Below are 24,750 nucleotides of genomic sequence, written 5' to 3' on the forward strand. Positions count from 1 at the left end.
TTTGGGTTTTGCCAAATGCTTCTTCTGTGTCTACTGAGATAATCACATGATTTCTGTCCTTTATTCTATTAATATGACGTAGGAAACTGTTTGGTTTTAATTTTTGCCAGATAGATGTGCTCTCCAGAGAGAGATAAAGCACCCCTTTCTGGGGTGTGGCTGTGCTACAATCCCTTCTCGACAGTCCTCCATCCTGTCAGGACTTTGGGCATGCATGCACACGTGTCCAGTGTGTTTTTCAAGCTACTGGGGCTGGCTGAATGTGGAACCCAGCTCCCTTAACCACCAGGCCACCAGGCAGGCCTGATACTGTTGATTTTCGTATGTTGGGCTAAATTTGCATTTCTGGTGTAAATCCCATCTAGTCATGACATATACTTTTTTCTTTCTTAAGAATTATTTGATTTTAACTTTATTCATTTATTTATTTAAATTTGACCAGAGATGGACAGAGTGAGTGACAGAGAGAGAAAGTGAGAAAACAAGCCTCCATGTCCAGGACTCGAACCAAGTCCAGCACTCTTAACCACCACGCCACTTGCCGGCCCCATTTTTTTCTGTTTTTTTTTTTTTTTAATTAATTATTATTATTATTTTTAGCGAGAGATTTTTGTTGTAGATCGCATGGACTTACTGGAGAGATAGAGAGAGAAAGAGACAGAAAGAGAGAAATCACCCCCTAAGGGGGATGGTCATGCTGCAATCCCTTCTCCTCCATTATCTTCTCAGGATTTTGGGTACCCATGCACACATGCCAGCGTGAGCTTTAGGCTGCCAGGTCTGGGACTTGAACTGCAGCTGACTATGTGCAAGTCCAGTACCCTAACCATTACGCCATCCACTGGTCCCTTTTATTTTGTATACTGCTGGACTTGGTTTGATGAAATTTTCTTGAAAAAATTTGCATCTTTACTACAAATAAATATTGGTATATGGTTTTCCTTTCTTACGAAGTCTTTGTCTGGCTTTGCTATCAGGATAATATTGGTCATCAATAAGACATTAGGAAGTGTTTCTTTCTCTGCTCTTTTTGGAAGAATTTGAGAAGAACTGGTGTTCTTTAAATATTTGATAGGATGCACCAATACGGCTATATGGTCCTGCATTTTCCTTTGTGGGAAGTTTATTTTTTTATTCTATTATTTTTTGTAGTGAGATTTTTGCTATAGGGTGCATGCGCTTGCTGATGAGACAGAGAGACAAAAAGTGAGAAATCATGCCCGGAGGGATGGCCACACTACAATTCCTTCTTTTCCATTCTCCTCTCAGAATTTTGGGCATGCAAACACATGCGCCCAGAGTGTTTTAAGCTGCTGGGTCTGGGACTTGAACTGTAGTCAACTATTCTACCATCTGCTGGTCCCAATATCTTTTCTTAACTTCCCTTTTGATTCCTTTGTCCTACTAATTAGGAGTATACTGTTTCCACTATTTGTGAATTCTATAAATTTCCTCTGTTACTCATTTCTTGTTTTTCATCCCCTGAGCTTTTAGGCTCCTTAGCTGGCTGTCCATTTGATCTCCGTACTCCGTATAGTCTCTGTCCTCCTCAAAGCCCCACTTCTGTGCTTACTTTCCTCAGGAAGCTTTGTTAGTGTATACTGAAGAGACAAACTCCATCGGACCCACCTCAGTGTTCTGCAAGGGGGGCCAGGTCATGCCATTCGGACCCCCGAGAGCTCTATGAGTGTCCTACAAGGGGGGCCATGCCATGCCACTCTTTTCATGTCCACAGTGGGGAAGAACGATCAGGAAATCTCAGAATTATTCAGCTAGCAGCTTAAACCACCAAGCCCATTCTTTTTCTATGAATACATACCTGGCCCAACTGTAGGCCATTACTGACCATAAACTGAAAGTTTATGCTTATGTTGCAGAAGCATTTTGGTATTTTATAAATCTTGTCTCTCTTACTAAGAAATCAACGCTTTTGTGTAAAAGCTACTTCTGATCTGCTATAAAGCATGACTTAAATGAATTAAATTTTTACGGGTAAAACAAATAAATAAACAAAAGTATAAATCAGGGATTTGTTAGTTGTCTTACTGAGCACCACAGATGCTAGATAGGAATTAATTTTTAGCTATAATATGCTCGGAACATGTATAGACTTGGAGCAATAACCCATTTTTCTGGTTGTCATATTTTAGACAAACTGAAGGCTCTGTAACACATCTGTGGACTCAAAATGATTCACAAGATAGTTTCAAGCCTGATATTTATTTTTTTTTCCTTTCTTAACCTAGGTCACCTATTGATCCTTTCAGACTGACCTTAAATGTCACCTTCCCCGAGGGCCCCCAGCAACCCCCCAGTGCTGGCAGAGACACCCTGCTATTTCGGGTCGGGAGTACTCACTCTGCTCTGAACCAGGAGCACTCAGCTCTGTGAGCATAGCTTCTCCAAGACCATGGCCTGCCCCAGGCCAGCTCCAGGGTGAGGTCTTCATTTGAGTCTTTGCAGTTCTCAGCACCTCAATTCACTAGCGGCCCCCCAGCCGGCTCCAGCCACTGGGACCTGCAACCTGGACATCGCTGTTGGAGTCCCACAGAACCAGTACGGCAAGCCCTTGGTGCAGGCTGTGCCCCAGCCCAGGTACTGGGGAGCTATGTGTAGGTGACGCTGCATTCTCTAGAGTCCCAGCACGCATGCTGCCCCAGGATGTGGGACTGCGCTCTGCCTTCTACCCGACTCAGAGCCGGTCCGCATTCGGCCTGGGCACCCTGCCTAGAAGCCCAGTCCTCTCCAGGCCTGGAGGTTGTCCTGGCCGGCTCAACTTGGGTTAGTATAAAGCGGGTGGTTGGTCACTACAGCCTGAGTGAATGAGCACGAGCCCACCCCTCGCCTCATTAGAGGGCGCAGGCCTCCATCCTCCTTTTCAGATCGTCTCTCTGACCTTACACAAGTCACCGGAGTCCCTGATTTCATCTGTGCTTCTTAGTGCTGCTAGGGTCACTGTCAGGAGGGCAAAGGCTGAAGACAGATGGTCAGATGGCGGGGCAGCAGGGAGTAACTGAAAAGAACAAGTGACCGTAGACCCCGGAGAGCAGAGGCAGTCGCAAGGGGACACAGGGAAAGCACCGGGCAGCGCAGCGCAGCGCTAGGGCTCCACAGCCTGAGGCAGACGGCAGTGCACGCTGCACGTGGCCCCAGACCACCGCCGAGCGCCAAGGCCCAGGGCCCAGGCACAACGCCTGCGAGAGCTGGCAGAAGAACCTGGAAAGCCTCACATGACTTTATGGCCCTGGAGGGCATCAGTCCATCAGAGTTCAGTTCAAGGTCATGTTCAACAAAAGGACGTGAATCATCAAAAAGTTTAAATGATGGTCACCATTCTGTCAACAGGGCAGCCAAGAACAGATAACATTTTTGAAACACTTCTTTCAAAAAATGCAAATTGTTGTAGGTAGTGTGGTGGTAAAGGCATTGGTCTCTCATATGGCTGACTGCGGTTTGAGTCCCGGACCTGGAGACCTGAAAATGAGGTGGGCACATGTGGTGTGAGTGCCTAAAATCCCAGGAGGAGAATGGAGGCGAAGGGATGGCCGGGTGGCCATCCCCCGAGGAGTGATTTCTCACTTTCCCTCTCCATCTCCCTCCAGCAAGCCCAAGTGCTCTGTGGCGAAAACCTTAAAGAAAGGAAGAAGGAAGTTCTGTGGAGAGAAGCAACTGAGAGGCCACCGTGCTGTCTCCAGGACATGCCTCTCCTTGGCATCAGCCAGCTCACGGCCAGCTCAGCTCCACCTGCCACAATTAAACTGGACTGCACCACTTCCGACTGGAGCTCCATGCCGTTACTGGGCTGCCCTCTCAGCTCCTACCCGGGGGCCGTGTTTCACGGTCACAGTTCTTATTCCTCGTTTGGTTTTGGTGTCTTCTGTTCAGACACCTGGTGAGGAACTGCCTTTGTCTCCTGAGTCCCTTCCTGACTCCCAGACTTCCTGGGACATTCACTTCTGGCCGCTCTGGGACCAGCCCCTGCCCCCCTGATCTTGTTCTATGACTTTTTCACTCTTTATCAGGCCACAGCATGTGGTCAAGCCGAACTCGCATGAAGATGAACTATGTCACACTGTGCGCTGCTACGGCTGCTTCGTACATGACTTCAGATGCGTCAATCATGTTGACACAGACTCCCTCAGGGATAGTGCTTTTTTATATGATTTTTAAAAAAATTTTGTAAATTTGATCATCATTATTATTTTAATTTGCTATTGGCCACATATACTCATCAGAGAGAAAGAGAGGAAGAGAGAAAGTGAGAAAGAAAGTAAGCAGCCAGGTCTGGGACTTGAATCATGGTCAGTCATGTGGGAGTCCAGTGTTTAAATGATGGTCACCATTCTGTCAACAGGGCAGCCAAGAACAGATAACATTTTTGAAACACTTCTTTCAAAAAATGCAAATTGTTGTAGGTAGTGTGGTGGTAAAGGCATTGGTCTCTCATATGGCTGACTGCGGTTTGAGTCCCGGACCTGGAGACCTGAAAATGAGGTGGGCACATGTGGTGTGAGTGCCTAAAATCCCAGGAGGAGAATGGAGGCGAAGGGATGGCCGGGTGGCCATCCCCCGAGGAGTGATTTCTCACTTTCCCTCTCCATCTCCCTCCAGCAAGCCCAAGTGCTCTGTGGCGAAAACCTTAAAGAAAGGAAGAAGGAAGTTCTGTGGAGAGAAGCAACTGAGAGGCCACCGTGCTGTCTCCAGGACATGCCTCTCCTTGGCATCAGCCAGCTCACGGCCAGCTCAGCTCCACCTGCCACAATTAAACTGGACTGCACCACTTCCGACTGGAGCTCCATGCCGTTACTGGGCTGCCCTCTCAGCTCCTACCCGGGGGCCGTGTTTCACGGTCACAGTTCTTATTCCTCGTTTGGTTTTGGTGTCTTCTGTTCAGACACCTGGTGAGGAACTGCCTTTGTCTCCTGAGTCCCTTCCTGACTCCCAGACTTCCTGGGACATTCACTTCTGGCCGCTCCGGGACCAGCTCCTGCCCCCCTGATCTTGTTCTATGACTTTTTCACTCTTTATCAGGCCACAGCATGTGGTCAAGCCGAACTCGCATGAAGATGAACTATGTCACACTGTGCGCTGCTACGGCTGCTTCGTACATGACTTCAGATGCGTCAATCATGTTGACACAGACTCCCTCAGGGATAGTGCTTTTTTATATGATTTTTAAAAAAATTTTGTAAATTTGATCATCATTATTATTTTAATTTGCTATTGGCCACATATACTCATCAGAGAGAAAGAGAGGAAGAGAGAAAGTGAGAAAGAAAGTAAGCAGCCAGGTCTGGGACTTGAATCATGGTCAGTCATGTGGGAGTCCAGTGCCTTAACCACCATGCCATCTGTTGGCCCTTGATATGACTTTTCTATAGCAGGAAACCATACATACTAACATCAGTTCTCCACTGCCCAGTGGGGTAAACTCCACACCCAAAAGTAAAATGGCTCAAATCCAGGCTGGCTGTACCCTAAAGAAGAGAAGCCATGTCAGTCAGATGCAAATGCAGATGCCCCACTGCCCTGTGGGACCTAACAGGGGAGGCTGAGCCTTATGAAGCCATTACGAAGAGGCTCCCACACTCTGATGTGCAGAGAGGGAGCTAGTGAGAGTGGGCACTGCCCCAGAAAGTCTACCTCAGTGCCTTATTGCCAGGAACTGGGAGCCCTAAGTAGTTCTTTCTTTCTTTTTTTTTTTTTTAATTAAAAAAAATTTTTTTTTTAACTTTTTTTTTTTAGAGCCCTAAGTAGTTCTGATGGAGTCAGCCCTTGGACCACTCCTGAGGCACACGTCACAGCGGTGGGACGTCTGACCAGCATAGGAAGCACAGGTCCCCACCCAGCCTCTCTCCGAAGACACAGATGCACACCTGACCCAAGGCAGGTCATCAGCCAGGTCGCTGGCCAGTCCCTCCCCGGTACTTTATCTTTTAGTAGTTCAAGTGACTTATTTATTTATTTATAATTTACTACAAAGCATGTGTACTTGCTGGAGAGAGAGATAGGGAAGAGAGAGAAAGTGAGAAAAGCATCTTTCACAGGGAACGGTCAAGTCACAATCACTTCTCTATTCTCCTCTTGGGATTTTGGGCATGCATGCACCCATGCCTGGCATGTTTTTTAAGCCACTAGGTCCAGGACTTGAACCACATAGTTGATCATTTGGAATCCAGCTGCCTTAACTGGCTAGTCCCCTCATACTCTTCCTCAGAATATCAGCTCAGTTCCAAGTTCGACTTTGTTTTGGTAGAGGCAACGTGAATTTCTCAAGTGTCCACAAGGAAGACATTTTAATAAGGTTTAAAGTAAATGGGGATTATTGGTGTTTAAGATTTATCTTTCTCTTGACAGGGAAAGAAATGCTATAAAGAAAACCATACCACTTAAGTTACACACTACTGGTTTTTTTTTTTTTCCCAATTAATTACACCATTTATTTATTTATTTATATTTTGGTTTTTGCCATAGGGCACATGCACTCACTGGAAAGAGACCGAAAGAGATGCAGAGAGAAAGTGAGAAATCGCCCTCCCAGGGGGCCGGCCACATCACAATCCTTTCTCCTCTATTCTTCTCTCTGGAGTATGGGCGTGTATGTGCGCGCGCGCACACACACACACACACACACACACACACACACACACCCTGCGTGATTTTCAAGCCATCACAGGTCCAGGACTTGAACCACAAAGTCAGCCATGTAGGATCTAGCCATCATAACCTTCATGCTACTTGCTGGCCCTTAAATTTTTTTTTTAATTAATTATTTTTTGACAGAGGCTGTGTGAGCTCGTCAGAGACAGAGACAAAGGGAGAGACAGAGAGAGAAAGCACACCCCAATGGCACATGGTCACGTTGCAATCCCTTTTCCTCCATTTCTCCATCCTGTCAGGATTTCGGGCACACACAACACATGTTTTTCAACCTTCCAGAACAGGGATTTGAACCATAGATGGCTAAGTGTGATCTGGCTCCCTTAACCACTTTAGGCCACAGGGCTGGCCCACAAACTACTGTTCTTCATCAACCTTCCCTTCTTTGAACTCACTCTATAATAATTTCAAAAGTCTCATGATTTTGCCCAAATTAAGTGAGCAAAATATTTGACATTTAATTGCAGTCAGTGGTACTTGACGGAACGAAAACAACCTATGTGACCCAGAAGGCCATCCAAGCAGCTCCTCAGCATTTGTAGCTTACTGGCAAGGAATGTCTCTACCTGCAGGTCCTGGTGCCCAGGTGCCCAGGAGTCCACGGCCAGCAAAGTCAGGGACACAGAGCAGGCCATGCACCCACCAGGGCAAGCCAAGCTTCCCTGGGCGCTTCCTGCAGGGAGACCTCAGGAAACTCAGTTTAATTGGGAGGATCCTGATGGGGATAGGATGCTTTTGGAATCTAAGATGACAGGAGATATTGATGAGCTGTTAGATCCAGGAGGCCTGTCTGATACTGGAGATAATGGAGCCTCCATTTGTTTCAGGACGGTGCCTTCATTTTTACACCAATGTGGTTTATGGCTTGCAGGGGATAGATGGACTGACTGATGCGACCATTAAGGATGTTAGAGCCCCCTTCTTATTAGTACTGCGAGTGTGTGTGTGTTTGTTTTTTTCCTAGGAGGATCTTTTATTTTTTTCCCCCAAATCTCATAACTGGTTATACAGATGTTTAATTGAGAGGAATAATTATGAATTACGGTTTGTTTTTTCTTTCAAAGTTCCCTATCTGAATCATTTATCGCCTTCCCTCCCTAATTACAAGTGTTTTAAATATTATAAAATTGAAGTTAAACAACAACAACAACAACATTGCTAGTAGGCAAGCCCAAGTCAGGAAAACTCAGTTTAAAAAAAAAAATCTTCGTGTTTCTTCAGAACCTCGTGTGCTAGAAGACTGCTGGATTAAAGAAAGGAATCTGAAGTCAGAATAAGAAGGACAAAAAGTTGGGTGAGAAAGAAATGCAGGGACATTAATTCCATGAGGGCAAAGAGACAGCAGAACTCAGTGGAAAGGGAAGAGCAGGGCTGGGAGGACTTGAAACATGATACTACTACTTTCCAGTTCCAGAATACCAAGAGGTGAGGGGCATACTCCGAGAAATAGGTCTAATTAGGAAATTAAGACTGCACCGTTGACCCAGAGTTCCTGAACCCTTTTATCACTCTGACACGTGCTGGGTAAATCAGGCCCGGAGAGCGGATCTTACCCAGCTTCTTGTGTGCCGTTCAGCTCTGACCCTTGCCTACTGGATGACTTGGAAACTCGGTTGTAGAAAAAAATGATACCACTTTAATTTCCGACTCCATCCCCATCTGGCCGGAGAGGATCAATTAATATTACTGGGTTTTGTCTTCGGGGCCTCGGATACCCTGAGGACCGGCCCGTGGGACAGCCTGGTTTGGCAGGGTTTCTGGGCCAGCAGGAGGAGAGCGGGATCCGGGACAAGGCCAGTTCACGTCACACAGCTCAGAGCTGCACAACACAACTTGCTCCGAGGATGTTGGGCATTGTGCTTCATTAGGAAACAAAATATAAGCTTTCCACACCATTAGGAATGACTTTAGGAGTGAAAGCACATAAGACAGTGCCTCACCTCATCAACAATGCACTGAAGAAGCTGGAGAGGCTGCAACGGGAAAGAAGAGAGGGAAAAGTATTAGCCGCCCTGCAATATCCTTACAGTGGAGTGGAAAGAAAAAATCATTAATGCAATAAAATATAGCAAGATTAATCAACACCAGCAAACTCTTATAAAAACATTGATGCTCAGGATGTTCTATTATTTCTAATGGTACCTAATCTAATACAGGCAGTTAAAGGTTTGCATTTTCTTCAAAATGCAATTTGCTAAGTTTAAAACAAGGCATTCAAGCATGCAAAGGGAGCAGCCATCAGGAAAAAGAAAAGTGAATTTTTTTCTGAACTCATAAAGCTTACCATTAAAGATCCCTGGTTTTTCTGAATCTGAAAAAAGGCAATATGTAATTAGCATGTCATAATCAAAATGACTCACTTGGACACATTATGATCACTGAGAGAAAATTATTGCATTGCTGGTGGCAATTTGTGGGCATGTGTTAACACAATTTACATAATGAAAATACACAAATGTTAATAGCTCGCTTCTCATTTATAGGCGAAAGTCAGCAGAATGTTAATTTCACACAACACTTTTTAGTACCCTCCAGGTTGTATTAGAATAGGGAGAAAAACCATAATCCATTTCAAAAGGCTGTTTACGATTCAGATATAAATAATGTTTTATATTGCTAGATTGTGAACACTGGGCTTAATGTTGCAATCATTGCTAATGTTATGAAGCTCACTCTTTTTAAATTAAAAACCGATTTATTTAAAATTGAAATTAAATCATAGTCAGAAATTAGAATTTTGGATTCCCGCCAGCGTCTGCTCACAATCTCCTATTTTGTGAAGAAAACTTTAATTATGTGGTTGAAGTATTTGCCTTGAACTTAGGCGTGGGGTGAGGACTCCACCTTTTCCAAAGTTCCTTCAGCCCGTTTCCAGGGCAGCAAGGCTCTCTGGGAAAATCAAACCCATCCAAGTTTCACACTGTTTTTCAGGGAATAAAAGCGAAATGCAGCGAGTGCCTGTTCTCATCGACATTCCGGAGGCCGGCTGCCCACACTCTGACACTGCTAAGCCATCTCAACATGACACAGAACTGATAAGACATCCACTTAGTAATTAAAGTATTAAACACTTCAATGCCACCCCCCAAAAAAACCCCCGAAAAACAAAAATCCAAAGCCAAAAATCCAAAACCACCAACTGTTATTACAAACTCAATGTAATTGCAGTCCCAGGCACTAAATTTCCTAAGAGGGAAATTTCCAGGAATCAGATACTATTGATGGGTCAGTTGTTTTCTGGGATAACTGAGCTCCAACCAGCTGGTAAAATATAGAGAAAATAGCACGAATCTCTTATGTGTTTCCAATCGTGTTTTCAAACACTCTTCCAGACTCTCATTCGATCTGTACAACCTGGTCTTCTCTCGTCTTCTGATACAATGGGGAAGCCGGGCCTTCAGAGGACCATGCAGCCCAAGGCTTCGGCCAGGCTGTGGCGGTCCCCGAGCCTCCCCAGCGCTCCCTTCCCTCAGCACCTCCGTGTCACCTGCCCACAACATCACATGCTTTAAAGACAGCTTGATTCGCACTCATTTAATAACACTGGGCATGGCATGGTTGATGAGCGATCAACGCTGGCACGTGGGTTCTTAACTAGAGTGGGGCTTCTTGAGGGCAGTAGCGACATTTACCCGTTTCTTTTGCATCCGTGTGGCTGACCCGCAGACTCTCCACTCACTTCGTCGGTGTTTTTAGAGGTGCTTTCCCGGGTACTACCTCAAACAAACATGGCGCCCACTTGTCACCGCGCGCGACCCCTCAGCACACCTCCCCAGACACCACTGCCCGAAACCTGCCCCAGGTTTATTTTGATTTCCTCTTAATTTTGTGCAGGGCTCATGCACTCACTGGAGAGAACCAGGGAGAGAGGGAAAGCGAGAAATCATCCCCAGGGGATGGCCCTGTTGGAATCCCTTCTCTCCCATCCTCCTTTCAGGATTTTGGGAGGGCACGCATACACACACGCACAGCAGCAGCAGCAGGTCTGTCAGGCCGCTGGTTCCAGGACTTGACCTGTAGAGTTGGCCATGTGGGATCCAGCACCGTAACCACCACACCCCCGACTGGCTGCCCTCTGTCCCAGGGTGACGAGCTCTTAAGTCTGGACAGTTCCTGCTTCATGTTGCTCGGAATTACTGCTCCTTCCAGCTCCTCTAGTCTGTGAGTCCTCTGGGCGAGGCTCTAAGAGCTGACACCACGTGGGCGCAGCGCTGTGAGCTACCACCCGGGAGCTGTTCAGGACGTAGGTAACGGGTCATCACCTCGTGTCTGCTTTTTATTCATTTATTTATTTCCAAGCACACATGGATACTCCTCCCATCCCACATTCTTAGTAAGCTCTATCTGCTTCACCAGAGGAATTACTTGTAGTGAACAAAAAATTAGAAATCCATTCATGACGTCAAAAGAGAATGTCTTCACACTTTTCCAAGAATCAGGGGGATTACAACATTCTCTGAGAAAATGCAAAGCCAACCTTCTAAGGAAGATGTCTTGAGATGAATTTGGGAGCGGATGAGGAGACTTCGTCCCAGCCACATGAGGTGTGTAGACCAAACACACTGGGGGAGAACATTTCCTCATGAACCGAGATCTCAGAGAGGGTTCCCACCCTGCCCTGCTCTGCAGGTTCAAAGCAACTTTAAGTTGTACTATTTTCACATTTGCTCATATTATTACAACAGAAAGAAAAACAGCAATATCAAAGTCTTTTTTATGATCTTATAACTATACTGTTTTGCCCAGGTTTTTAAAGAGGGATGCTGTGACCAGGTTTTATTATACGGCTTGATGGCAACATATTATATGAAATCATCTCATAAATTTTGTATTAAGGTACCAGTGCCGGTACCTGAAATTGATTCAAAATGCTTAAGATACTCAATTACTTTTTAACACTGTTACCCAACACAGTGACTTACATCTTCTATTTCACAGGAATCTGATGATGCAACATCATTGTAATTGATTCATTTTCTCAATTAAATAAAGCTACTGTGCTTTTCCTTCTAGGGATGCCATGCAGACCATAGCGTTAGATGTATTATCTCCTTCCTGGGTCTCAGATATATTGCCTTCAAGGCTGTATTCTGTTCCTCTGTTAATTCCACCAGAAAATTTAATGCCACGGTCATATTTTTCAAATTCTGAGCTGCCATGGACATGACTGTATTTATATTAGGCATATTTTTCACTGCTAAACTCTTTGTTGTTTACCTTTTTCAAAATCACATTACCGTGCAGGCGCAGCAACCATAAAACGGATCCGAACACATTCGTCGCTGCTGCTCTTGCACACAGTTCATGGTGGAGGGAGGCCCCTGTTTTATAGCGCATTAAAAGTGGTACTAAGGGTACTCGGTATAAAATGTTAGCTTCGAGAACTCCCATCTTTATGCCGCCCTGCATTCCCAGTGCCTGGCTGTGAGAGGAGAGTTCACGGGAACACAGTAACATTGTAGGGCTGATGGACTGCCTGCACCTCGCAACCTAGGAAATGCCCTTTATAACTAACTGGTCCAAGTCCATGTCCCTGTGTAAGACACTTTGCTTGTGCTGAATGTTTTCTTTTCTTTTCTTTTTGAGAGGTTTTTGCTACAGGGTGCGTGCGCTCACCAGACAGACAGAGAGAGACAGAGAGACAGAAAGCGAGAAATCGCCCTCCAGTGGGGTGATGGCCATGCTGCAATCCCTTCTCCTCCATTCTCCTCTCAGGATCTTGGGCATGCATGCACACGCGCCCGGCATGAGTTTAAGTCACCAGGTCCGGGACTTGAACCGTAGTCGGCTACATGGGAGTCCAGTGACATAGCCATTACACTAACTGCTGGTCCCCTGAATGTTTTCTATATATAAGCAAGAGCCTGGAACAGCGAGCAGAACCACCGCTGCTCTGGTCACAGCCCTGGCTAACCAGGCTCCAGAACCAGCAGCATGGTAGACTAGCTAGGCGAGCCTCTTCCTTTTTCTGGGCGTAGCTATTTTTCCTTTTTTCGGCCCTGGGCTGGAAGACTGAAAGCTACACTAACAAAGGCAGTTATGCCACATTCAGACGGAAGATGGACCTTTACATGCTTCAACGAGGAAGAGTGACTTCATAAAAGGCAGCCACAAGTGTCCCCTGGGCCTTGGTGTCACTGTGTAGCATTCATAGCTCATGAATGCTATTCCTTGCAAGGACCATACATGAACATTAGAAAAGCTCCTGGGGTCAGCAGGTGGTGTGGTGGTTGGGGCACTGAACTCCCACATGGCCAACCGCAGTTCAAGTCCCAGACCTGGTGGCTTGCTTTCTTCTCACCTCCCATCCCCCTCCCCTTGTAAGTGCACCTGTCCTATAGAAAACTAAAAGATAATAAAAATGACAAATAAAATTGAATAATTCTTAAAAAAAAAGAAAAGAAAAGAAAAGAAAAGCTCCTATGAGACGACTCACAGCTGTGGAAAATGATCTGAGAAAGGAAATAGCCAATGCAAAGAAGCTTGCTTAGGGCGCCTCTGCTATGTAGGCGATGGCTCTGGCGATCAAAGCCATTGTGGAGGTCCCACTCTGCTGCTCTGTGTGGTGGCACTTTCACAACAGTGCCACCACAGACCTTGCCACTTGCCCTTTTACATTACGTTCAGAGGCGCGAGCAGAAAACCAACATGAATCCACCTACGGAACTTGAAGACGACTCCAGCTCCGGCTTTCATCTTCTCTTTTACTCTCTGAAATTATGGCTTACCCTGCAGCTCTTGTCTGAGAGATTTATGTGTGACCTGGGTCAGATCTTCCAATATCAGTTGACAAATTTTCTCTTTACATATTTACTGCTTTTCGAGCTTGTGTTATTTCCTCTTAAATAGAAAAAGGAAATGTAACATTACTTCATATGGTTGGAATTAAAGAAAATAGATCCGCATCGTTTTTTTGGGTTACTAATACCAGAGGGTAGCCCTCAATGTTAACTCTTTATTCTTTTCATTTCAGATTTTAGGAACTGAGGCTATGGGGTAGACTCTCTTTTCGAATGAGATGCATTAGGCGCTAGCTGCCTAAATGTGAGTGAGGCTTATGGTAAAGAGGCTTTCGCAGTCTAAACGGAAAACGGTGACCGGAAGAATTTCCGGAATGGAAAGGACCTCAGAGATGATCAGGTCCCGCGTCCTCGCTTCGCGGTGAGGGAAACTGAGGTCATAGCTGGAACCCGTCTGAAGCAGACTCTGGGGCTCCTGCTGTGGGGAAGCCATGGGACAGAGCCAGGAAGAGCCCTGGAATTCCAGGCAGACCCCCACGGCCTCCAAAGCCACCCCCCCCCATGGGACTCGGGACTCTCGTTTACAAAGTGACAGGAGGAACCTGAAGAGCCCTTGGAGTCCTCGCAGGCAGTCCTCCTCACTCAGAGGCCAGGATCTTTTCAGCCTTCGATCTCACTGTATCTGGCACTTAGCTGGGAGATAGTGCAGGGACGCACCGCCTCCGCGCATTAGAGAAGTCCAGGTGTCCACAGCGTCAAAGGCTCCAGTGAGACCCCAACCACTTGCACTTGACCTCCCACAAGCTCACAGCACAAGTCCCCAAACGGCTGTTTTTTTTTTTTTAAGAGATTTTCGCTACAGGGCGCATGCGCTCGCCAGACAGACAGAGACATAGAGACAGAAGGCGAGAAATCACCCCCGAGGGGGGATGGTCACGTCGCAATCCCTTCTCCTCCATTCTCCGCTCGGGATCTTGGGCACGCATGCACACGCGCCCGGTGTGAGTTTTAAGCCACCGGGTCCGGGATGCGAACTGCAGTCAATTACTTGGGAGTCCAGCGACATAGCCATTACGCTAACTGCTGGTTCCCCAAACGGCTGTTTTTTAAAAAAGAACTGAACAAAATTTTCTCTGGCTAACTACAAATGGGCACTTTGAGCCACAGATCTTTTTAGACATTGAATGAATGCATTAAAAATCAAAGTAAATGGATAATATACATTCTTTCTTTCTTCCTCTTTTTTTTTTGTTTCTTTTGTCACCAGAGGGCACGTTTGCTTGCCAGAGACAGAGAGAAAGAAGGTGGGGGGGAAACCCTGCAAAGGGGCATGGTCACGCAGCAACCCTGTCTCCATTTCTCCATCCTGTCAGGACCTGGGGCACATGGACCCAGAGTATTTTTCAAGCTGCCAGGGCCAGGATTTGAACCGCAGTTGGCCATGTGGGATCCAGCTTCCTTAACCATAAGACTATCGGGCCAGACCACCTTATTTCTAATAATGTACCAGGAGGCCATGACAGCCAGTCTGCCCTGCTCATCAGCCTCTACCCTTGTGCAAAGTCTCTTGATGCCTGGGAACCGACAGGTATACCCCACACAGGGCCTAAAACAAAAATAAGCCTAAGAGGCCTTCACAGCGAGCCGCTCAATGGGGCACAAGAACGCCACTGTGATCCCCACTCTGAGACCCTCTCTCGGGCACCTTCTTGCTGCTCCACACCTCAGACTCCAGCTGGGGTGCCGTATTCAAGGGTGACCAGTTTGGAAAAGCTAAAAGTAGACAGCCTTGAATTAACAGCCGGGTGGGACAGCGGGGCTCTGAGATGTCCAGAGGAGGGCACAGCTCAGACGGGACCAGACGGAAATCGTCTCGGCCATAAATTAGTCCACTCAGCTCTCACTGCTCCCCGTGTATCAAGGACGATGTATTCTCACACAGAATACGGCAGCTGGAGAGCAAGGCAGGGCGCCACATCACTCATGCGATGGCCGGCAGTCGGCGGGCGGGAGGGAGGCCCGTCTGCAGCCTGCGCTCTGTCATCCTCTGTGCATTTAAACCCCGTGCAGCTCACACCTCACCCCACATGTGGGTACGAGAGCTACAGGAAATCCCCCTTGGGGAAAATCACATTTGAATTCTCAGACCTGAGTTTTTGAGAAAAGCAGGGCCTTAGAACTACAGTCCAAAATCATTAATGTGAATTACAAAGTTAATCCTTCCCCTGATGGGACAAGGAGTACCTTCAAGGTAAAGGAGTTCATTATGCACCTTCCTTATAAAGTCGGGTGAAAAAAAGAATTTTTGTGTTATTTATTATTATCAGTAATTTGCTATACTCATCAGGGGGAGAGAGAGGGAGGGAGAGGGAGAGAGAGAGAGAGAAAGTAAGCTGGCAGGTCTGGGACTTGAATTACAGTCGGCCACGTAAAGTTTAAAATCTGCAAAAGTTTGCCCTATCAAACTTTCACCCTTCTTTGTTCCAAAAACTAGTGGCCTTATTTCAGAATCCAGTTTTAAAATACCAGTCGTGTGTGGGACAGGGGTGTTTCTTTTTCTAAGAAAAGGCCTGTTGATTACCCCAGTCTTCATGGTCAAAGAAATCTGCTATGGCAAGATTTTAATGCCTTCAACATGTGGAAGAGCTTTTCCAGAGCCGTCGTTTTGCGTGCATCCCCAGCAGTTTAAGCTCTCCCTAAGCTACAGCACCCACGGTGCTGGGGGGTCACGGGGGCCAGTCCTCACCGGATGTAGAGATTGGCTTCCTGATATTCTGGGCAGCCGGCCAGCCTGTCTTTGCTAGAAGCCTTCTGGCGACGGATTCCAGCGGGGCTATCTTGAGCGGCTCACACTGTCAGAGTCCTTGGTTATGTTAGGTCCAGCAATGTCTTCCTGTACGATGTGCCCAAGCTTTCGGAGCTGTGGCAGACAGGTTAACGACAGCGCGGCACATACCAAAGGTGATGGTCTTGTCTCCACAGCGTGCTTTTCTGACTGACCGCCATGTCCTTCCCATCTCTATCAGTGAGCACGCTCCAGCAGCATCCCGTGCCCCCGAGCATCATGGGAGATGACGTCGCCTCCAGCTCAGGGCTGGCACATGTTCAGGTCTAAGTTAGTCAGCACCGCCTAACCCCTGGACACGGGAGGTGGACTGGCCCCAACACGATGGAGCCTTTGGTTGTCTATGGGGCAAAGGGACTCGCTCTCCCCCTACCGAGAGGAAGCATGGTGCTCCGGGAACCAGCCCCGCCAGCGTTCTTGGGCTGTGACGGGAGATGCCTACTAAGAGGGCCGGTAAGAGGGCCAAGAGTGACTTGTGGATCAAGTTCTGCCTAAATGTGGCATACTGGGTCTTTTGGTCACATGGCTAAGGCAACGTGTTGGGTTTTCTGTTACCTGCACCTGAGGGCGACCGGGGAAGACCCAGTGTGCCTTTGCACCCCCTAGCATGGGGCTCCCCCTCCCTGCACGTGCCTCCACAGAGCCTTGTTCCTGTGAGACCTCATACCGAATACAGACCCAGGAGGGGTGCCTCCAATCACCCTGGGGATACCACCCACTGCCCAGGGAAACTCACAGAGGCTCAGGGTGCATTTCTGTTTTTGACAGCCATTTCACATAACTGACTCAACTCAGAGAAAACAGAAGTTTATACATCTTGCAAGATTGAAAAATAAATCTTGGACTAAAAAAAGGAATGCTTCAGGCCATCAGATGGAGCGAAAGTTAAGGTGGCTGGATCCCCGTGGCCAACTATGTGGTTCAAGTCCTGGACCCAGTAGCTTGAAAATCGTGCCAGGCACATGTGCAGGTATGCCCAAAATCCCAAGAAGAGAACAGGGGAGAAGGGACTGCAGTGTCGCCATCCCCCCTGGGGGGAGATTTCTCACTTTTCTTTTCTCTGTCTCTTTCTCTCTCTCTGGCAAGTGCATACACCTTACAGTAAGACTTAAAAAAAAGAAAAAGAAGGAAGGAATGATTCTTCATAGTGCTCTTCTATTTCTCACATGTTTCAGGCTGCCAGAGTACTGAGAATTAAAGTGAGTGGACGGCTGAACCAATGACAATCTGGGCAGTCCGAGGACGCGGCTGTCTGCTGCCTCTGCACACAGATGGGGACTGGCCTTTCACTGCTTGGCTGAGGAGAGGCCTGCCCAGCACTGAACTGGACTCAGTCTCCTGGAGGCTGAAAGGGTCTTATCGTTTCTTAAATTCCATCTAGCCCCCCCGCCCCCCGAAACCCTTCTTTGTGGCAGCCCTGCTGCCAGGCCTCTGTCAGAACGCAGCAGTGATGGGCGCCTCCTGACTTCTGGCCGTCCTTTCCTCCCTTGTCCCAGTTCCACCCTCCTGACAAAGTACAAGTCCACAGATTCTCTATTTTTTTAAAAAAGAATTATTTATTTTACTTTATTGCCATTATTTTTAAATCGGACCAGAGAGAGAGAAAGGGAAAGTGAGAAAGCAAGCTACCAGGTGCAGGATTTGAACCACAGTCAGCCAGTGGGAGTCCAGTGCTCTAACCACCCTGCCATTTGCTGATCCTCCCATAGCTTTTCTTACAATGGAGCACTCAAATGTTTGCAGACGACTATCCCATCTCCTTGGAGTCATTTCTCCTCAGGCTGCAGGGTGGAGTGGGGGCACAGGACATGGGAAAAGAGAAAGGGGAGGAAATGGCTCACTGAGAGCCTCCTGGCTCCCCTGACTGCAAATTTTGCTCTGTCAACATGTCAAAAAGTAAACTTGGGCTAATGCGTTCATCAGTTCCGTATACACTCATCAAGCACGCATCCTATGCCAGGCACCCTACTAGACTCCAGGACCCAAAACATGGGTCGGATACAACATGGGTTGCTGGCCCACAGAGACAAGTGTGTTATTTCAGGCCCCTGAAACTCTGTGCCATAGCATGACTCACGCATGGGCTTGCATTTGCCTTTAAATGTCTTTCAGTATCTGGGCAAAACACAAGTGTCCAGAGTCTGGCTTCCCTCCCTCAGGACTGTGTAGATTTCTAAGGCAGCTTGCCTCCACCCTCTAAGCCAGGTGATATCTGTAGGCATTGCAAGATAGCTTCCTGGTTTAGGTTTGCATGTGGCTGCCTTTTTTTTTTTTTTTTAAACCACTGACCTATCTGACAGCATCGTTCGGCCTGCTGAGATTTTGAGATGAGCTGCAGTCACAGCCCACACATGGTTCAGATGGGATGAGAACAACCTCAAAATACAGTCAAACGTAACCTTGTTAATTAACATGGGCCTCATTTGCTTGACTGGAAATTTAAATTAAAAAATGATTCAAATTATGGATGAACTGGACAAAGTCTGACTTTCCGTTTCAGTCTTAGTTCACAGTTCTGATGTTTTGACAGAGATGAAATCAGGTTTCACTAACTCCAAGGGAGGACGAGGGGAGAGGGTGATGAGAAAGGCAGCTGGGGACCAGCAGGTGGCATAATGGCTATGTCGCTGAACTCCCCAGTAGCGGACCGTGGTTCGAGTCCTGGACACACGCCGGGCACGTGTGTGCATGCGTGCCCAAGATCTCGAGAGGAGAAGGGACTGCAGTGTGGCCATCCCCCCTGGGGGGTGACTTCTTGCTTTCTGTCTCTCTGTCTCTCTCTGTCTTCCTGGCAAGTGCACGTACCCTATGGCAAAAACGTCTCCAAAAAAAAGAAAAGAAAAGAAAGAAAGGCAGCTGAAGGTGTGGAAGGAGGTGGAAGCTGCTGGCACATGAGCAAGGTAGACCATTTCAGGTTCTGTTTACCAAATAGCCCTTAGTTGAAACAAGAGATTCCTTAGACACATTTGAAAATATCGTCATAGTTTGGTGGTTAAGGGAGCCAGTTCCCACATGGCCAACTGCAGTTTGAATCCTCGCTCCAGCAGATTTAAAAACATATGGGTCAAGTGGACGTGTATGCCCCAAATCCGAGGGTGCAGAAATGGGATGGGGCTGGGGAGTGGCTGTCCCCGCTTGGGGCATTCGGGGGTGATGCTTTCTCCCTCTCTTTCAGTCTCGCTCTGGCAGCACATGCACCCTGGGGCAACTAGAAAACAATGGCCAGATAAAAGCAGGTCTGCCCTCCTGTGTGTGCGCAGTGTGTGCATTGCGGGCAGACTGTACTCTGCGCTGTCTCCACATACGTCTGCAGGCCGCTGATGTAGGACCCGCATCACTGTCCAGGCGAGGAGACTGGGGTCTCAGAGGAAACCAGGCCAGACAACTACACGAAAACCCAGGAGCGGAGCCCAGGTCAGCTGTGTGTGCCTGGGGTGGACACCATGCTCTGACAGTGTCTCAGTCTGTCACCTGCTGCCTCCGTCCTCTCTGTCATTGAAGTTTTCCAGCTGCCTGGCTACCAAGGAGGCACAGAGGCCGCCCAAAGGGCAGAGGTTAGAGGGGGAGCTTTGGCCTGGAGCTTACTTTTGTTTACAAAATTTAGCAAACTATTTTAGAGCGAGGCCTGGGGTCACATTCTCTTCACACCCAGAGGGGTGCTCTCTACAACCTGTTTCTAAACAGAAAACAAAACTGGGCAAGCTTCATCTCCCACTCTGCTCTCCCCCGAGCCTGAGGTCAACAGCGCCTTCCCTTCTCTAGGACTGACTGTTCCATTCGCCACCTCAGATTTGATGTGGGCCTAACAGAGTCGGTGCTTGGCTCTAACTGGTGGCCTTGCCTTGGTGGAGGTGACACCTTGGCTTTGTGGTCCTGGGACCCTCTTCCCACCCCCTACATCCTGCTATCTCCAGTCCTAAGTCCAATCAGCTCTTTGCTGCTTTTAGGCAACTCATTGATTTTTCAATGAACTTAGCTGGTCTGTTTTATTGGCACTAGAGAGGGTTGGGCTCCTAGCATCATTAACATTTTAGTTGAGGCAGAATTCCCAAGCCCCCCAGGCATCACTCCAGAACCGGCACATCTCAGAAGTAATCTGCTCAAACAACACAGGCATGCCTGCCCCCTTTACCTTGGATGCCGAGGAGCCCCTAGCCCCAAATCTACCGGAGTGTTCTATACTGAATGAGGTCACACAGCACTAGAGGGCCAGAAAGTCACCTCTGGTGCTGCGGCGGCTGCTGCCCCTGCCCCGAGGACCTTTCTCCAGGGACCCACAGCCAGTCAGCAATTGCCGGGAGACACCGAGGGTCTCAGGACTGCAGGTTCATCTCTGCAGACAGCACCGCAGTGGGTGGGCAGGCCGAGGACAGCCTAGGTGAGCTCACAAGCTCTGGGTTCCTGATGGCACTTTCTCCCTGGGCCACCCCTTCGGGGCAGAGAGACCACTGAAGCGGGAGCCAGAGACAGTGTGACCCTGGGGCTGAACCCTTGCTAGTCATGAGTGAGCTATTTAATGTCTATGGCCTTCTGCTTCCTCCTCTGTGAAGTCAGAGTTGCATGAGATCACTGTAAGACCTCTTCACATCCTGGATTCCGTGATTCCAGGAAGGAGCAGGCTACCACCCAAAGAGGGGAAAGTTAGAGGCCCCAGGAACATGGAGCCTAGCAGAGGGATGGCGGCAAAGTCACCATCTCCTGTAAGCTCATTCCCACAAGCTTCAATTCCATTTCTGGTCTAAACGGATTATTTAAAAACTGTGAAAGAGGGGCCAGCAGGTGAGGTGGTGGTTAAGGCACTGGACTCCCACATGGCGGACCATGGTTTGAGTCCCAGACCTGGTGGCTTGAGAATCACGCTGGGCACGTGTGAGTGTGTGCACAAAATCCTGAGGGGAGGATGGAGGAGAAGGGATTGGGGCATAGCCATCCCCCTGGGGGAGGTGAGTTTTCACTTTCCCTCTCTCTATTTCCGATAAGCAATATATCCTATGGGAAATGAACAAAATATCCTAAAGAAAAACCTTAAAAGAATCTTGGTCCTCAGTTGTTTAATTTTATTTTCCTTTTAATGAGAGAGAGGAGGAGGGACAGAGGTACCCTGACAGGGCTTTACCACGTCACAGTCCTCCTGCCCAGCTTCTTCCTTGGCTGAGGTTGAGGTGTGCACCTTCGTGCCTGGCCTGTTCAGGCTGGGCTGGGACCGCGTACAGGCCTCCCACGTGACCCTCAGCCGTCTCGCCGTGGCGCCCTCCTGCACACGCCACCACGGCTGGGCTGCTCCCTAGTTGCTGAACTGAAAATGCCTCGACTTTTCATATAATTCTGTACATCAGGATTGTGATTGTGAGTGATAAATTATAACTAAGAGAAAAGAGAGGAAAGAGGTTATAAAAGAAGGCTCTTGTGGGATCAGAAAGTAATTCATTTCAGTCCTACCTGGTGTGAGACGCGGTCATATATTTTCAGTTACATAGGTAAATCCCTAAAGTACTTTCTAGAAATATAAATAATACTAATATTACCCTTCTCCTATCAGCCAGCTTCTCTCTTCTGAAGGACCCTCTCTGAGGCGTCAGCTCACAATGCTGCTCATGCTTCGCACAGACCCGATCACAGAGGCTGGTACTCGACAGAGGTGGAGTTTAGCGGAGGTGGCTGTCACACGATGGTGTAGACAGTGTTTAAAAAGCTGGCGAGTCCCCTGCAGCCTGGAAAACATCCTAGGTGCCAAGTTATATTCACAGAGGGTGACAGGGCACCTGATAGGTGCCATACCTGTCAACCGCCCTGGGGGACAGAAATCTTAAAGCGCAATGACCTGCAAGCTCATATTGGCTCCCAGGCATCTCGAAGGGATTCAGAAATCCTGGAACTCGGTTTCTTCACTGGTCTCCAGCACACCTGGCATCTTCATCCTGACAGACTACCTTGCTCCTCTTTAGAAGTTACCTAGGGATTGCTGAACGGTCAGGGAAACAGTGACAACAGCAGTAGCTCATTTAGAGTGCTGGAAGGGTACCAAATACAACATGTTGTTTTAAACCTTTAACATATTTTTTACCAACAGCATCTTTTTTTTTTTTAAGTTTTTGCTAGGGAGTGGATGTGCTTGCCGCCACCCCTGCCATGGCCGTGCTACAATCCCTTCTCCTCCATTCGCCTCCCAGGATTTGGGGCATGCAAGCACACGTGCCAGTGTGATTTCAAGCCTCCCACAGAGTCGGCCATGTAGGATTCAGCACCTTAACTGCCATGCCACCTGCTGGTCCAGGAGGATCTCCTTTTGATTTGAGTGCCTAGAACATTCTTTCCCATCCTTCCGGTGAAACCTTCTTGGCTTCCTCAAGTGAGTCGGCCACTCCCTTTTCCTGGAGGTGTCCTACCACCTCCCAGAGGGTTCCTTTTAGCTGCCCTCCCACAGGGCCGGGACACATGTATTTCATCTGTGCTTCTGGTACTTCCCACAGAGCCAGGCACGGGGGGCACTCAGAGACAGACGCCGAGTTGAGCTGAGGTGGCTGCCATACCAGTTTAGATGGTGTTAGAAATGAAGCCAACATGGGGTCAGTGCTTGACAACAACACAGGAATCACTACCCTAGCTGGTCAGGTATAGAGACCTCAACTGAGGTATTAATAAGTGATTTATTTTTAATGGAAAATTTCACATTTCTGAGCTACCCACACTTTGGGGATGATTTCTCTTTCTTTCTTTTTCTTTTTCTTTTTTTTTTTTTTTGAGGTTTTTCACTATAGAGCACGTGCACTCGCCAGACAGAGAGAGACAGAGACAGAAAAGGAGAAATCACCCCCCAGAGGGGATGGCCACGCCGCAATCCCTTCTCCTCCATTCTCCTCTTGGGATCTTGGGCATGTATGCGCACGTGCTTGGCGTGGGTTTTAAGCCACCGGGTCCGGGACGCGAACCACGGTCGACTACGTGGGAGTCCAGCGACATAGCCATTATGCTGACTGCTGGTTCCCGGGATGATTTCTCTTTCTGTTCTATGGTAAGGACATACTAGGAAGCTGTCACCCGTATTTAGCACAGGCTAAGCAAATAAAAGGATAAGGCCTCTTGATAAGGGTGAGGTGGATATTGGGAGAAGACCTTGACATGGGCAATTTAACAATTCCTGGGAAGGAGCCCGCAGGTGGCATGGTGATTAAGGCACCGGACTCCCATGTGGCTGACTGTAGTTCGAGTCTGGATCTAGTAGCTTGTTTTCTCACTTTCCCCCTCTCTCTTTTTCTGGTGAGTATATACGCCCAACAGCAAACTGATGATAATAATAATAATAATAATAATAATAAAAATAAATAAAATGAAATAATTCTTTTTAAAAAGTTCCTGGGAAGAAATGAACAAGCATACATAAGTGACCAACTCTGTACAACTGAGATTTCATCTCTGCATGTTATGGAACATAAATCTGATTTTATGGCTTAGAATATCAATCTATTTTAAATATCTGTAACCTAAATACTAAGGGAAAAATTAAACAATGAATTAAAACATGTAGGTTAGAAATCTGTTCAAGAAAAAAAAACCCTGCATGCATGTCCCTCTTTGGAACCCTTTCCAATTAAAGGTGAGCACTTGGATTACGGGGTAACTGTCCACTGCTATTTTTTTTTGATTAGAGACCTCACACAAAAATTGGATACTTACAATTACTTAAGTCCCTGGTGTTCTGAGTGTCAAAAGGTCGTGCAACAAAAAGAGAGTCCAAACACCTCTTTTTAAAGAAGGCAAACTTTTTAAGTATTTTGAATTCTAGGCATGATTAGTACATTAATACCTTAACAAGACAATGATATCTATGGCCTAACTTTACCATCAAATATAAAGCAATATTAAATAATCAACACCGGCATTAGTAACCGCTCAGAGGCCATTCAAACACAAATAACATTAAGTATCAAACTCTAACATTCCGACACTAGCATTTGAAAGTGTTTAATTTTTTAAATCACTTTTAGAACATAAGCTTTCTACTCATTACAAAATAAAAACTCTATCCCGAGCACCATTTATTTCTACACAATAAATGAATGTTTAAAAGACAGTCTGTCAATTGGAAAAACACACACACGCGCAACACATGAAAAGAGCAGGTTTCCAAGTCAAGTTAAACAAAATATTTCCTTCTTGACAAGCTGCTCACATGTAAATGGGAACAGGACAAATCTGGTCAATGATACGATTGCATGCAATGAAAAGGACCCCAGACCCTGTTAGTAGAACGATCAGAAAGCAGTAACTCCAATTAAAACCACCCAATTATTTAGCAAACTTTCAGATGCAGCAAATCCGTTAATCTGCTGTAAATGGAAACGTTCAGATCAGTAGCGGTTCTGACCTGAGTGAGTCTCGCTAGCAGTCACAGTGGAGTCGGTAACTGCTGAAGCAAGGCAAAGCTCCCAATCACACAAATGGCGTTAGTAATCAAAAAGCATTTGCAAAACATCGTCCTTGGCTAGTAGCAGGGGGTTCGGAAGC

The 24,750-nt window shown here is 47.3% G+C and overlaps 1 protein-coding gene across 13 annotated transcripts in view; it reads right to left on the reverse strand.

Moving 5' to 3' along the window:
• The window catches only part of MAP2K5 (mitogen-activated protein kinase kinase 5), a 332,934-nt gene that overhangs the window by 76,410 nt on the left and 231,774 nt on the right, over positions 1 to 24,750 (reverse strand). For 9 of the 13 annotated variants that reach the window (XM_014589750.1, XM_006153475.2, XM_014589749.1 and 6 more), the window contains 2 exons: positions 8,945 to 8,971; positions 8,601 to 8,633 (listed from right to left, as the gene is read on the reverse strand). The exons of 2 other annotated variants lie outside the window; for them this stretch is intronic. In XM_014589750.1, coding sequence (XP_014445236.1) covers positions 8,601 to 8,633; positions 8,945 to 8,971 — 60 coding nt within the window. The remainder of the gene's footprint in view (positions 1 to 8,600; positions 8,634 to 8,944; positions 8,972 to 24,750) is intronic. 2 more of the 13 variants (XM_014589744.1, XM_006153474.2) reach the window with 1 other exon arrangement.

Source organism: Tupaia chinensis, unplaced genomic scaffold, assembly GCF_000334495.1.
Source record: "Tupaia chinensis unplaced genomic scaffold, TupChi_1.0 Scaffold000377_2, whole genome shotgun sequence".
In the NCBI taxonomy this organism is placed as follows: Eukaryota; Metazoa; Chordata; class Mammalia; order Scandentia; family Tupaiidae; genus Tupaia; species Tupaia belangeri.